Raw genomic sequence first — 13,429 nt, 5'->3', positions numbered from 1 at the left:
GCAGCCTGCAGAGCCCCACCTCAGAAGAAGCTAGGTCAGGGTCATGGTGAGAGCTTGAGACTTTGTCACAGTTGCAACAACATTGAGAACTAACACTCACAACGCATTTATTATGTGCCAAGCATGGTTCTAAACACTTCATATGAGTTAAATAATTTGAACTTTGCCATACACCTAACTAGGCAAGTACTGTGATTATTATCTTGCAGATGGAAAAATTGAAGCAGAGTAACTTGCTCGAGGTTGCCCAGTTATGTCTTTCTGATGGATTGGGAAATAGCCATCCTGATCCCTGGTAATATTCCTTGTCCCAAAGCCTACTTTGTCTGATTTTAGTAGAGCTACACCAGGCTTTCTTACGCTTGGCATTTGCATGGTCTATCTTTTCCCATCCTTTTACTTTCAACTTGTCTATGTCTTTACATTTAAAGTGCATCTCTTGCAGGCTGCATATAGTTCGGTTTTGCTTTTTTTTATCTAGTCAGGCAATGTCTGTCTTCTAATTGGAGTGTTTAGTCCATTTACATTTAATGTTGTGTTTGATCTACCATCATGCCATTTGTTTTCTTTGTCTCCTCCATTCTTCCTTTCTTGTCTTTGTTTACATTAATCAAGTATTTCAAAATATTCTATATTGTCTCCTCTATTGGCTCTTTAGCTATGTCCTTTTGTATTTTCCCCTATTATTGCTCTAAGAATGATAATATGCATCCTTAACTTACCACCATCTATCTCTAATGAAACCCCTAATTTTTATATGTTCCACTTTTGCATGTTACACATGACACTCTATGCCTGTTTTTCATTTGTTCACTTAATTCGAATTAGGTATTTTATACAAATAGTGTTTCCAAATATAGCACAGGATTCGGCTAGGTGTGCCTTTCTCTGAGCCTTGCAGTAGTTTGGAAAATTTTTCACCTGTTGGTCCATTTTGCCCTTATTTCATAAAGAGAGTAGAAAACAGCATAGGATTCATAAGCTTAATTCAGTTGAGACCCAGAAAGAAATGTCTCGGTAAACAGCAAGCAGGGATTCTAGCCTGAATCTTACTCTATTGTGAAGAGACAACGGAACCAAAGGACAGAGCAGGTACAGAGTGCTGGAGCTCCATTGCTGAAGAGGTGTTTGTTCACAGGTGGGGTGGGAACAGAGTCAGTGCTCCCCCAACCCCCCATTCCCTTAAACACAGGGGACTCTCGTTTGATGTCCTGTTACCCATCTGCTCTTTGGACACGACTTCGGTTCCGCCCTGGGAAGACCAGCATGCACTGGACACCACACAAATGGCGGACTTGCTCTCTAGAGTTGGTCCCAAGGCTGCCTCTTATCAGCTCACTGGCCTTGGAGGGCCCTGAAACTGGGCTAGCCCCCAGTGCGTTTCTGTGAGATATCCCTTCTTGGTGCCCAGGGAGGGCCACTTCACCCTGGCCTGAAGCACCACCCTGGAGGAATCCTGAGAAAGCTGACTCTCATTCTGCAAACATCACACTCAGTCCTCAAAGGCTGACACCTACACTTTCACCACTGAGGCCTCAGCCCACTATTCCAGGGGAAGTAAAGTGAGCCTTCCCTGTACGTATGGAAATCCAGGCCTCCATTTTATGGATGAGGGCACTGAGGCCCAGGGGGGTAAAGTGATTCTTGAGATGGGGTTAGTTGGTCCTGGAGTGGGAGCCTCCCTTTTCCCCTCCCCTCAGCTGTAGCAGCCTCCACACAATCTCATTCACTGCGTGCTCGACCTTGATTTAGACGGTACGTGCACTAATAGGGTGTCTTTTCTCAATTCTCTTCCAGTCCTGATTACTGAAGGACAAAGTCTCAGCTGAGTGCTAATATTTTCAACGCTTTTCACTTGCTGGTCATTTCCAATATGGCAGCTGGCTGGGAACTGGTCTCGAGAAGGGAGGATGGCAAGAGACAGCTCGGGATCCAATGAGGTGGGAAGGGACTCAAGATAAATTTCATGTCATACTCTATCTGGTGGAGGACCCCTTGGCTAACTCTCCCACACAAATGCTCTCTTCCTCCCGAGCTGGTGCCTGGTCCTGTCCCCTTCCCAACCCTGCTTCCTAAGGCTTGGGGGACACAGGGAAGGCATCAGCAAAGGTCTGTCAGCCTCTGTAGGAGGTTGGGTGGGGGAACAAGCCACTGCTCACACCTCCAGTTCCTAGGTATCCGGGGGCCTCCATAGCAACCCTCACAAGAGCAAATCTTCCTTTACAGCTGTGGAACCTGATGCTCAGAGAGGGCAAGTGATTCGCTGGGGGTTGCCCAGCTAAAGGAGGACTACTAGGACAAGGGTGAGGATATGCCTAGATACTGCTCTGGAGTGGGCTTGTTGGGGTTGGCGGTGTCCTTTGGTGAACGGAAAGACCCCAAGCAACAGGCTGGGCCCCAGGAAGCTCATGCAAATGTGGGGATGAGATTGGCCAAAGCACATAGTGCCAAGTGTGTGTGTGTGTGTGTGTGTGTCCCAGTCCCCTCCCCCATCCAGCTCTGCCCCTGCCCCAGTGGGAGGGGGAGGGCCTCTCCCGGCTATGCCAGGAATGCAGCTGCAGCAGGGCTGGGCAGGGGAAAAGGGCAGCCTGCTGCCCAGAGGGTGGGTGGAAGGGTGTGCGCTGCCAGCTGAGGAGGGGGCCTCTCCCCCACCCTCTCCCCCAGGTTCCCCTCCTCCTGGGCAGCACAGGGGCCAGGTGGCACAGAAGTCTTTCCAGAGGCAGCTCCAGCTCAGGAATAGCAAGCTAGGAATCTGCTTCTCCCCAGAGGGGCAAATGAAGGGAGAGGGGGTAGCTGCTCTGTGCCAACAGCTCCTCCCACGACCACAGCCATGAGCCAAGGCAATTGTTTCAAAAAATGTTCACCCAAACTCAGAAGCTCATAGCCCCAGGGCAGGGTTCTGAGCTGGGAAGGCGGTGGGGGCTGGTGGGGAGGGGAGTGAGGACAAAGACTCGAGAAGAATCCTGAGACACACTGTTTCTGTGTCTTTGTCACAGAACCATGTCTCTTTTCCTTTGAAAGCCATGATTTTGAGAACTAGAGCCTGGGACAACCTCGTTTTACAGCTGAGAAGACTGAGGTCAGATGCTCGGCTATGTATGCTAGAGGCAACCTGCACACGAGCCTGTCCCGCTCCAGAACCCATGGTCATAACCCAGGGCCAGGAGGCCGCCTATCAGCTGGTTCAGGACGCCCCCGGCTGTGCATTCCTAGCACAGAGGCTGTGAGGAACCCAGCAGGAACCCAGGGGATGTGGTAGCTGGGGAGGTGGCCTCAGGCACCCCACTATGAGGCTTCAGGGAGATGCGAGTGGGCAGAGAACAGGGGAGAAGGGGCCGAGGCCTAGAGAATGGAGGAAGGCTGGCCACGCACCATGCAGAGAACCTGTATGACCTCAGTCCTCAGGACAGAAGGACAGCAAAGGGCTCTGCCCCGCTCCCCTTTCCTAAAGCAAGGTGGGCTGGTCTTCCACTGGCAGACCCCCCTTAGTACACCCTGTCAGATGCTCCTGACAAGCCCACACTAGACCCGGTGGGAATGTCCTCCATCTTGCTGAGGGAGAAAGGCCTGAGCCGTCTGTGGTCACGCAGTGGCATCTCCTGCCCCTAGCCTGCCTCGTCCACTGCCCTCACAGGGAAAGAGGGCAGCACCCAGCCTGCCTGCCTGGTTTCTCCGGGGGGAGGTGGGGGTGGGTCTTTTTTGAGCACTCCTGAGCTCTTTGGAAGAGTGGCCAGGAGCTCTGGGCAAGGGGGCAAACGGAGAAAACTGAGACCCTGGCCCAGCAGGAACAGTCTTGGGGAGGTCCCTGTGGATCCCTCCACACCCCTACTCTGGGGAGCGTCAAGGGGAGAAAGGGGACCCAAGGGGATGGGGCTGGGGGAGGCGTGGAATGCTAGGGGGCGAGCCAGGGCTGTACCCACAGGGTTGAGGTTGGCCCTCCCCAGAGGTGGGCTGGTCAAGGGGGCCCTTGTTTTGATCCAGGGGCTGTTTTCCTGAGTTCTCAGTGACTTAAATGAGGGTCCCAAAAGGTTAAATCCATGTGGCCAATATCAACATCTGCCAGGCCCCAGGGACCCTCAGAGCAGCCCCTAATGCTAAGGGGAGTGTGTGTGTGTGTGTGTGTGTGCGCGCGTGCGCGCGCACGCACGCACATGCACACTGTGTGGTGGTGACAAGGGGGCTTTGAGAGCCCACTGCTGCATTTTGCTTTAGGACACACCTGGATGGATGATTCCACCTGTCCCTTAGGGAAGAGAGCTTTGGAGACACATTCCTCCCTTCTGCCACCCCCTCTCCCAGTCACAGCCCTCAAGCGTGGAGGGTTCCAGGGCGCGTGGAGGGGTGCTGGGTAGGGCAGAAGGGCTAAGCAGTAACACTGGTGGCACTAAGCTAACCAGCTGAGTGACTCTGGGCAGGAGACTTAAGCCATTCCTTATTAGTTAAATCAGGATCTGATAATCTTATCTCTTTAATTGTTAGAGGACTAAATCAGATAATATATTTAAAATGTTTTGCACATGGTAAGAGCTCAATAAAAGAAGTGTTAATTGGGCCCTAACTCCGTTGCCCTGGGGCATCTGAGCAGGAACTTCTGCAAACCCTTGAAATCACACCAGTATCATCTGGTTCCAGCATACTGGTCTCCAAAGTGGGCAGAGTAGAGAAGGCTGCCAGGGGAGGGCTCCGAAATGGACACAGTGAAGCAGTGAAAAGAGGCAGGGGGACAAATGGGACAGGTGTGCCCAGAAGCCAGGAGCGGTGGGCAGCTAGCTCCCGCCACCTATACTGAGGCAAGCCTCAGGCTGGCTGGGTTCCAGAAAACAGGAAGACATGTAGGGTGTAATGTAAGGTGAGGAGCCTGGTTTCTTGTCCCACAAGGAAGCCTGGGTCCTTCCCAACTGGGTGATGGGAGGGATGACTTAGAAATGGTTCCAATAAAAGCCCATGTAGAACCCGAGAGTCAGTCAGAATGCATGGCACCCTAAGGAGGCAGGGCACCCTGGGCTGGTTTCCTGGTCCTTCTGCTGTCTTTTCAGAACCTTTTCCCTGGGCCCCCGCAGCTCCATCCCAGTTCCCCTCACTCTTTTCAGCATGGCCCACTCTGTCCCCAGCTTCTAGTGGATGTTTGGCCATAGGAGCCCAAGGCTCCCTTCCTTAGCAGCGCCCAGAAGAGCTCCCCTTGAATGCAAAACATTAAGGGTTAACTTTGGCATGTCCCTAAACCCACCCCAGGCACAGGACCCCTGGTGGGAAAAAAGCGCTGCACACTTGACCTCTCCCCACAGCTCCTCAAGGTCCAGACCCAACGATACACCAAAGCCCCTGGCCTGGGTCAGAAACAGACGCAGGGCTTAAATCAGACACAGGGTTTGGAGGCAGTCCCGCCTCTCCACGCCTCCCAAAGGGGCTAGGATTGACCGTGTGGTAGATGAATAAAGAAGAAAATTAAGCAAAGCACTGGGTTTCCTCAGGGAATTGGGGGAGGCATGAAGCTGACCCCCGATGGCCCGCCATGTGCTGAGGGGACCTGGCCAGCCTGGGTCTCCACAGCCTCTCTTGGGCAAGCCCTTGTCCCACCCAGGGACACAGGAGAATGGGGGAAGGATGGGAGGAGGAAGACAGGAAGTGTGTGTGTGAAAGAGGCGGGGAAAGAGAGTCAGGTGTGACCTGTCTGAATGTACTGGCAAGGAGCCAGGAGCAGGCCCTGGAGGATGAGGAACAGAGGAGGCTCCTCTTCCCTTGGGTGGGGGCACAGGTGATGGTGGAACAGGCCTGGGTGGACTGAATCCCCAACGGCCCCTCCCCCATGAGGTGACAGGGCTGGGGTCAGCCATGAACCTGCAGCCTACTGACTCTGTGGGAGGGCCTCTACCCACAGCAGGCTATTTATCCATCCCTAGTCAATTCTCTCTTTAGAGTATTTTCTTTCCAACATTCAACCCCAAAGCCAAGCCCACAGATGCTGGCCCCAAGGACCCCTCTTCGCAGCTCCTTTCAGTATCATCCACTGGCCCTGAGCCCTCAGCTGGACCCACTGCAGCTCATTCTCTGGTCCTGCCCTCATTCCACACCCTCCTCATCTCCCACTGCAGTTCCTCCTTTTCCAGGGTAAGGTCCTGACTCCATGGTTTCCAGGGTCCTAGTCCCATTGAAGTTGGCTATCTAGATCCCTCTCCATCCCGCCCACGTGCAGAACAAGCCCAAGTATCCCAAACTTCCAGAGAAGTCAGACATTTGTACCAAGACCCCCTCCCTCCAGCCTCAGCTCCTGAGCAATAGCAATTATGGCCAAGCCCAGGGGTTGAGGTCAGGACACCAGGTCTCTGGTGAGCCCTCTGAGGGCACGCTGTGTGGCCCTGGGTAGCCTTTCCCCTCGATGGCCTTCTACTTCCCTTTTGGTTATACGCCTCTCGAAGAACAGCCTGTCCCAGGCTCTCTGATTGAGCACTCACAGGCTGACAGGATCCCCTGGAGGTGAGGCAGTGGCATCGACAGACGCCATCTCCAAGTTCCTGGGGTCAGGGTCTCAGAAGTCTTGGCCAAAGGGCCCAACAAACAATAAGCTTTCTGGAGTCCCCCACTCTCCTCTGGTCACCTATGTCCCTTGGGGATGCTTCCTGCAAGATCCCATGTTGTACTGTTTGTGGGGTAAGGTTGTCTGTCCTGTCCACCAGGTTGTTAAGCTCTCTGGGGACAGAGGCCTGCCCTGTTTATTTCTTGCCCTAGTGTCCAGCACAGGCAGGGGACATTTATGGACATTCCCCACTTACGTCTATTCCAGGAGGAAATGGCAAAATGATACTGGGAAAATCTCATGACCCAGGTTGGAGGGAAATGGCTCCTATATCTGGCCCCCTTCAGAGCCCTCAGGCCACGCTGCTTCTCCTTACCTCCACTGAGCAGCTCCACTTCCTCCTCTGACCACTCAGGACTCCCCTAACCAGCAAACGGGGTCTGCCTAATCTTGGCAAGATACTGCCTCTGCACACCAAGAGAGGTTTGTCGTCGGGCTCTGCAGACACACCCTGCAGACGGTCCCAGCCCTGTCCCCATTGGCCTCAGCAGGCTCCCATGCTGGTGACCCCTGCAAGTGATCGTGCTGGTGCCTGGGCAGCTCTGCCTTCTGAACCGGTCAAGCTGGGCGTGCCTGGGCCTGCTGACCCTGCACTGTGTTCTTCTGGGCTTCAGGGGTCCACGTGGGAGCCCTTCCTCTGGGGTGCTTGGGGCTTGCCTCTGCACAGACCTCCTCGTGTGCAATTTCTCCACACCCACCACAACCTTGGTCATGTTTGTGCTGCCCAGATGATGCTTGTGTATGGTGGGCACCTGCTTCCCATCCTTAACTTCCCGGGCAAATGCCATGAATAACCACAGGTTTTGTCTCCACTCACCCTCTCCTTGGCTCCAGGAGCCCCCAATCATCATCCCGTCCCATCCTGTGCCAGTTACCTTGTCCCAATCCACCACTTTTAACTTTGGTTCCATTGCCTGGTCTGTCTTCTGAGTGATGGCAGAGGCTGAAGTCTCATTTTCCATGGAGCTCTGGAGAGAGATGAGAGGTAATTATTTACAGTGGGTAAGGGCAGAGAATCGCAAGCCACCCCGTAAGGAGGCAGCCAGGAGTGGTGAGAGCCCTATGTTGGGCAGGGTGGGCAAAGGTCAAGGACACTGAGTACATTTGAAGACAGGTAGCTACTGTTGTGGAATGTATTATTCGCTGCATTTTTCTTCTCCCTTAAAAAAAATTCTGCAAAAACATGAAGCAGAAAGATCTGGGAGAAAAAATAAGCTGGCAAAGAGACTGTAGAAAAATGAGTTATTAGCAGGAATGCTCTGGGCAAGAAGGTCCCTGCCAGCTTCCCTCCAGGTCCCTAGCAGGTGTCAGGCAGAGGGAGTCACAGGGAGTCACCTGGCGGACTCACTGTGCCACACCTGATGACTACCCCACCCCCTCCCTCCCTGGTAATTCCACAGAGCCCATGGGTCACAGGCTGGGCCGCCTAGGTCCATGTGCCCGCAAGAAAAGCAGCACAGAAGGAGGGAGACAGTCCCTCCAGGAGCTCCCAGGTCAGCAGCCACACATAGGGTGAAACTGTCAGAGGAGTGCCCAAATGGGCTCAAGGTTAAATGCAGCAGCAAAGAGGCAAAGTCAGAAGAAAATGGAATGTGCTGGGGAAAATCACGTGGCCTCACACGGGGTGAGGCTGGAGAGGGCAGGCTGGCACGTAGGTAAAACTCACGCTTCCTCCTCACAGGAAGAGTGGGTAGAGCACTTGCCAACGGTGGGGGTGGGGGTGGGGAGTGGTGGCTGCCTTCTGAGTCCCTGTGACTAAAGGACACGGTGGTGCTGGTGGGGCCTTGGAAGCTGGGTATCAGCAAGAACTCAAGAAGATTTTTCGAGCAGCCAGTTGGGGTTTCCATTGTCACAATTCTTACATTTTTGCTTCCAAATGAACCAAGAGAAAATGACGGTGAAAATGACTGTGATGCTGGCATTTTCTGGGACAAGCCATGTGTAACCCAAATAAAAGCGGGCTTTCATGGTCCTGTCTTGGTCTGAGTATCTCAGTATTTTTAGTGTGTCACCATGCTAATACCTTCATTGTTTAAAAAAGCATCTCTGGGAGCATTTTCTCAATCCATTGAGATTTTGCTTCCTGGCAATTGTCATCAGTTTGGTTCAAATAAACTCTTATAAGCCTTCTCTTAGGCTGGATGTTTTTCGTCGACACTTCTATTTTTCTACCCCCGCGAGTGAGTAGCTACAGCAAAGAAGGGGGAAGTAGGAATTAGTAGAGGGCAGAGGTTAGGGTAAAACACCATGGAACCAGCCAAGGCCCACCATGCACTGTCCTCACAGGCAGTTGGGCCATTTCCCTACCTGGGGCCAGAAGATGGCCAGGTTGCTATTTGAAGAGATGAGGAAACTGCTTTCCCAAACTACCCTGAAATAGGGTGGGGTGGGGACCCACACAGCTGGGCTCAGGAGCAAATAGTGCTGAGGATCTGGACCCGTGGGGGCTGAGGGTCAGGATGCCTCAGTTTTCCATTGTTGAAGGGTGTGGGGGCCCGGACTCCTGGATCTGATAAAGGAGGGACTGGCGGCCTAGACTCCAGAGTCTGAGGGAGGAGGGGCTGGGGGCTGGATTCCCAGGTCAGAGGAAAGAGAGAGAGGACTCAGGTTTCTCTAATCTGTACAGACTCAGAAGGTGGGCCCAGGTTCCATTAGCAAGGCCCTCCACTCCCCACCACTTTCTCGGGCTGCCTTGGGTGAGCCAAGATATAATAAATAAATAAATAAATAAATAAATAGATAGATAGATAGATAAATAAATAAAATAAAAACAAAAAAGCATCTCTGATGATCTCTTAAGGACAAAGAAGAGTGGACTTTATAGCATATCATATAATCAAACTCCCGACGTATCCAATATAAATGTCATATAATAATCTTGCCCCTTCTAATTCTGTTCTACCCTCACAATACCCTAGAGTGTCCCCACTCACCAAGCTATTGACTCTCCCTCTCTTCTGGATAGTTATTTTCTCCTGGTCACCTCAAGTCCTCTCTTAAGCAGGGTGAGCCGGTCCTTCTCTGAACCCCCAAACCCACTCAACGCAACTCCATCGTCTCTCTCAATAAAACAAAAGGCACATCTTGGGGTCTGCCATCCCAAGTAGGGAAGGGGTTATCACATGCATTATCATTTAATAGTTTTGTCTGTGCTACACTTTTGAGGAATCACTGAGGGGCAGACACAGATCTGTTTTAGGACACATCTACCTAAACAACCATTGGAAGCAAGAGAAAAGGTCATTGCCTCTGGCACTGGGGCACAAAGCACCCATCCATTGGGCCCGGGCTTCTGCTCACTCCAGCCTGGACTGTCTTCTGAGAGCTCCAATCCTTGGAAAAGTCGCCCTTCCACTCACTGGCTGCCTCAGGTTTCCAGGGGTCACTCCTGGTTCCTTCCCTCTAGGACTGCATAGGCTCTTTCTTTTTCACCTGGCAGGCTTATACAGATTTGAGGACAGCCAGTACCCCACCCCCTGCCATCTGCTTTTCCCCAAGACCCTCTTAGGACCTAACAGGGTATCTAAGCATAACGGTTGGTCCATGCTCCTCTTCCAAAGCAGGTCTGATGGGACCAGTACAGAAGCCAGCAGGATTCACACCTTCTTCATATGAAACATCGTATTTCAGGTTATGAGAACTGAGCTCCCATCGGCCCTTTTGGCGGCCACAATACAAGGCTCATTCACTTAGCCTACGACCACTTGAACTTATTTCATGAACTACTACTGCTGCTGGCATAGTGTGAAGAGCTCATGTGGTCCAGGGGGTGATGTGGACTGGCAGACCTATTCACTGGAGGGCCCCAAAAGATGCGTGAGGAAGACTGGGGCCCCCAGAGCAGTGATGAATGGGAAAGCCGTAGGCAGTGGAAAGCAGAGGAAGCCTGAGAAATGGGGTCGTCAAGGGGAGTTTGCAGGGACAGGAAGCCCTGGCTCCATATCAACCTCTTCTTCAGGGGCTGGCGGTCTCAGTGAAGAGGCCGCCTGCTCTTCCCTCAATTCTACCCTCCTACAAGGATCTCATCCATAGCCACTGCCTTCATCCACTCATCCAGACACACACATGTGAACATCTGCAATGTGCCAGAGCATCAGCTTAGCAGACTCTCCCACATCTCTCTCTCTCTGTCCACATCATAGTCTGACCCAAAGGCCCTGCTGTGACTTCTGACACCACATTCCTAAAAGTGAACATATTGTCCTTTGCAAATCACCTTATCCCTATATTTAAAGTCTTTCCCCTGTATTTCCAAACGCCTCTCCTATTATGCCCCTGGATTAACCCTGATGTTTCCCTCTAGCTGGTAGGGATGATTTATGTCACCCTGTCCAGGATAATGACAGAGGTTAATATTCATGGACATTTATTATGTGCCCAGCCCTTTAATCTTCATAACAACTGTATGAAGAAGGCATGATTATCATTCCCACTTGACAGATGAGGGGACCTCGACACAGGGCGCTCCCACAGCTAGTGAGAGGTGGAGTCAGCAGCTGGACTCCAGAACAGTCTCTCTTTTTTTTTTTTTTAATTGGGGAACAGTGTGTTTTTCCAGGACCCATCAGCTCCAAGTCAAGTAGTTGTCTCAATCCAGTTGTGGAAGGCGCAGCTCAGCGGCCCATGTGGGGATCAAACCGGAAACCTTGGAGCTATGAGCACTGCGCTCTAACCAGCTGAGCTAACCAGATGCCCCCAGAACAGTCTCTTCATCACCATGCACTTCTTCCCTAACCATTCTAGCCAGCAATGATCTCTTCATTTTCTAACTTTTAGAAAATCATACTTCCCATGTGTCCCATGGCCTCAGTTGGTATTTATAACTTCCTGCCTCTTGTTGTCTTTGTATGTTTGGGAAATTATCTTACTGGTCCAATGGTGTTACAGATTCCAATAGGGCAGTAACCATTTTTTCCTTATCTCAGGGAGCCTAGGAGGGCTGTCGATACTATGAGATGCTCCACTTACAGTTTCTGAGTGGACCATGTTTCCATGCTGGTTCTCTGCAGAATAGCCAAGGTGCCCTGAGACTCCTGCAGGGCTGTGGGCTTGGCTCTGGGGATGGAGCTCTGAAGCTCTGCAGGGCACATGGTCCTTGGAAATGTAAAACAAATGGAGTGGGCATGCCTGCTTAGATGAGAAAGGTGGCCCAGGACACTGGACACACCATCTTAGAATGGTCACTCTGGGCTGAACAGGACAGTGCCCAGATACAAGGGTCAAAATTCCAATAATTTGGGCCATATAGTCTCAGTGCCCTTTGACCAATATACTGGATCAGCACAAGAAGAACTACAAGTCCATGAGACTGATACAAGATTGCTTGCATTTTATTTTGCCAAATAAAAAATTTTTTAAATCACCATCCACAGCATTTCATAAAGGAGAGGAAATTTCAATACCAAATAGGTAAGAAAATGCATACTTTCATAGTAAAAGTCAGTTCTTCCCAAGGAAGGGCAGTTGGCAACTTGACACTGACATTAAAAAAAAAAAAAAAGGTTCTATTTAAAAATATTTAGGGCCGGCCAAGTGGCTCAGCTGGCTAAGAGCTCACTCAAGAGTGCGAGCTCTGAGCAACAGGGTTGCCAGTTCAATTCCCAGCCCGAGCTGAGCTGCCACTGAGCTGCCAACAGGCTCAGCTAAAAAATAAATAAAAAATAAAAAAATAAAAATATTTATTAATGTAGAAAAATTACAACCTAAAATTTTAGTTTTGTGAGCATGAATTGCACGTAATTGTTTTCTTGGTTCAAGGTGGCTGGTGTGGGGGCCCTCTGATTTACAGGTAACAGGAAGAAGATCAAATATGCACTTTTTTCCAGTTCCAAGGCTTTACTTTAAAAATTACTAAAAATCCAGTTTTACACAGTGATATTGGCTAAAAATGGAAACAGCACTTTTAAGGTTTTTTTTGTTGTTCAACTGGAAATAGTCCGGGTGAAGTGAGAGAAGTGGAGGAGCCCCACGGCTCTCTGCCTCCTTCCTGGGAGCCAGGAGGGAGGGGAGTGGCCCACAGGCTGGCACCTCCAGCCCAGAGCAGTCAGGGATGCTCTCAGGACAGAGCCCTGGAATCCCGGGCCAGCACCGTGGGGGGCGCTGCCCATGTAGAATGAGGAAAAGAGGGGAGGAAGGGAGACGAGTAGGGGCTGTTCCCTCCTGTCCTCCCCCTTCCTTTTGCTGCCCCCGCTTAACCACAGTTTGAGGGTCTTGGAGGCACCAGGCAGTCATGTCATGAGTGACAGGCTTGTGGCAAATAAATCCCAGGCTGGTGATATAAGCAAGGTGCTTTCTGGGTGGCCTCACTGGGACCACACCCCTCCCTGGCAGAAGCCCAGATTATTAATCACAAGACTGTACAAACCTCCAATACAGGAGGAGACTTCAAGGAGAGCCAGAGCAAGCAGCACGTTGGCACCGCCAGCAGCAGAAATACCCTCAGGTACAAGGAAGTGTCCTCTAGCGTGTCTTTCATTGACTATTTTTCTTGCGTCTAGTTGTGAGATTTCACAAGGTCTAAAAGCCTTCTCCACAAGCAGACAGGACAAAGAGCCTCCTGAAGAAGGTCTCCCATTCCCATTAGGGGGGCTGCTTACATCTGACCTGGAGGGTGGGATGGGGAGGGGAAGGGGACAGGGTGGGGTCCAGGAAGTGAGCCCTGCTGGGAGCCGCTGCACCACACACACTGATCTGGGGGCACATTTTCCAGATTTCCATGTCCCAGTGTTTATTTTATAGTTGAACTGGGCTCAACCTTGAATTCCACAGGTAAACATCATGCATGAATCAGACGTGTATAAAGGTCATTCCTGGGAACTAGGGTACAACTCAAATTAAAACAGTTTGAAAAAAAGT

General features: G+C 51.3%; 1 protein-coding gene across 1 annotated transcript in view; it reads right to left on the bottom strand.

Moving 5' to 3' along the window:
- Positions 1-13,429, bottom strand: part of FA2H (fatty acid 2-hydroxylase) — a 70,806-nt gene that overhangs the window by 26,220 nt on the left and 31,157 nt on the right. The window contains exon 2 of the mRNA XM_019646401.1: positions 7,450-7,542. Within this exon, the coding sequence (XP_019501946.1) occupies positions 7,450-7,542 (93 nt within the window). The remainder of the gene's footprint in view (positions 1-7,449; positions 7,543-13,429) is intronic.

The sequence above is a fragment of the Hipposideros armiger genome, unplaced genomic scaffold, assembly GCF_001890085.2.
Source record: "Hipposideros armiger isolate ML-2016 unplaced genomic scaffold, ASM189008v1 scaffold_102, whole genome shotgun sequence".
Taxonomy (NCBI): Eukaryota; Metazoa; Chordata; class Mammalia; order Chiroptera; family Hipposideridae; genus Hipposideros; species Hipposideros armiger.
This window is presented reverse-complemented; position numbering and strand designations above follow the sequence as displayed.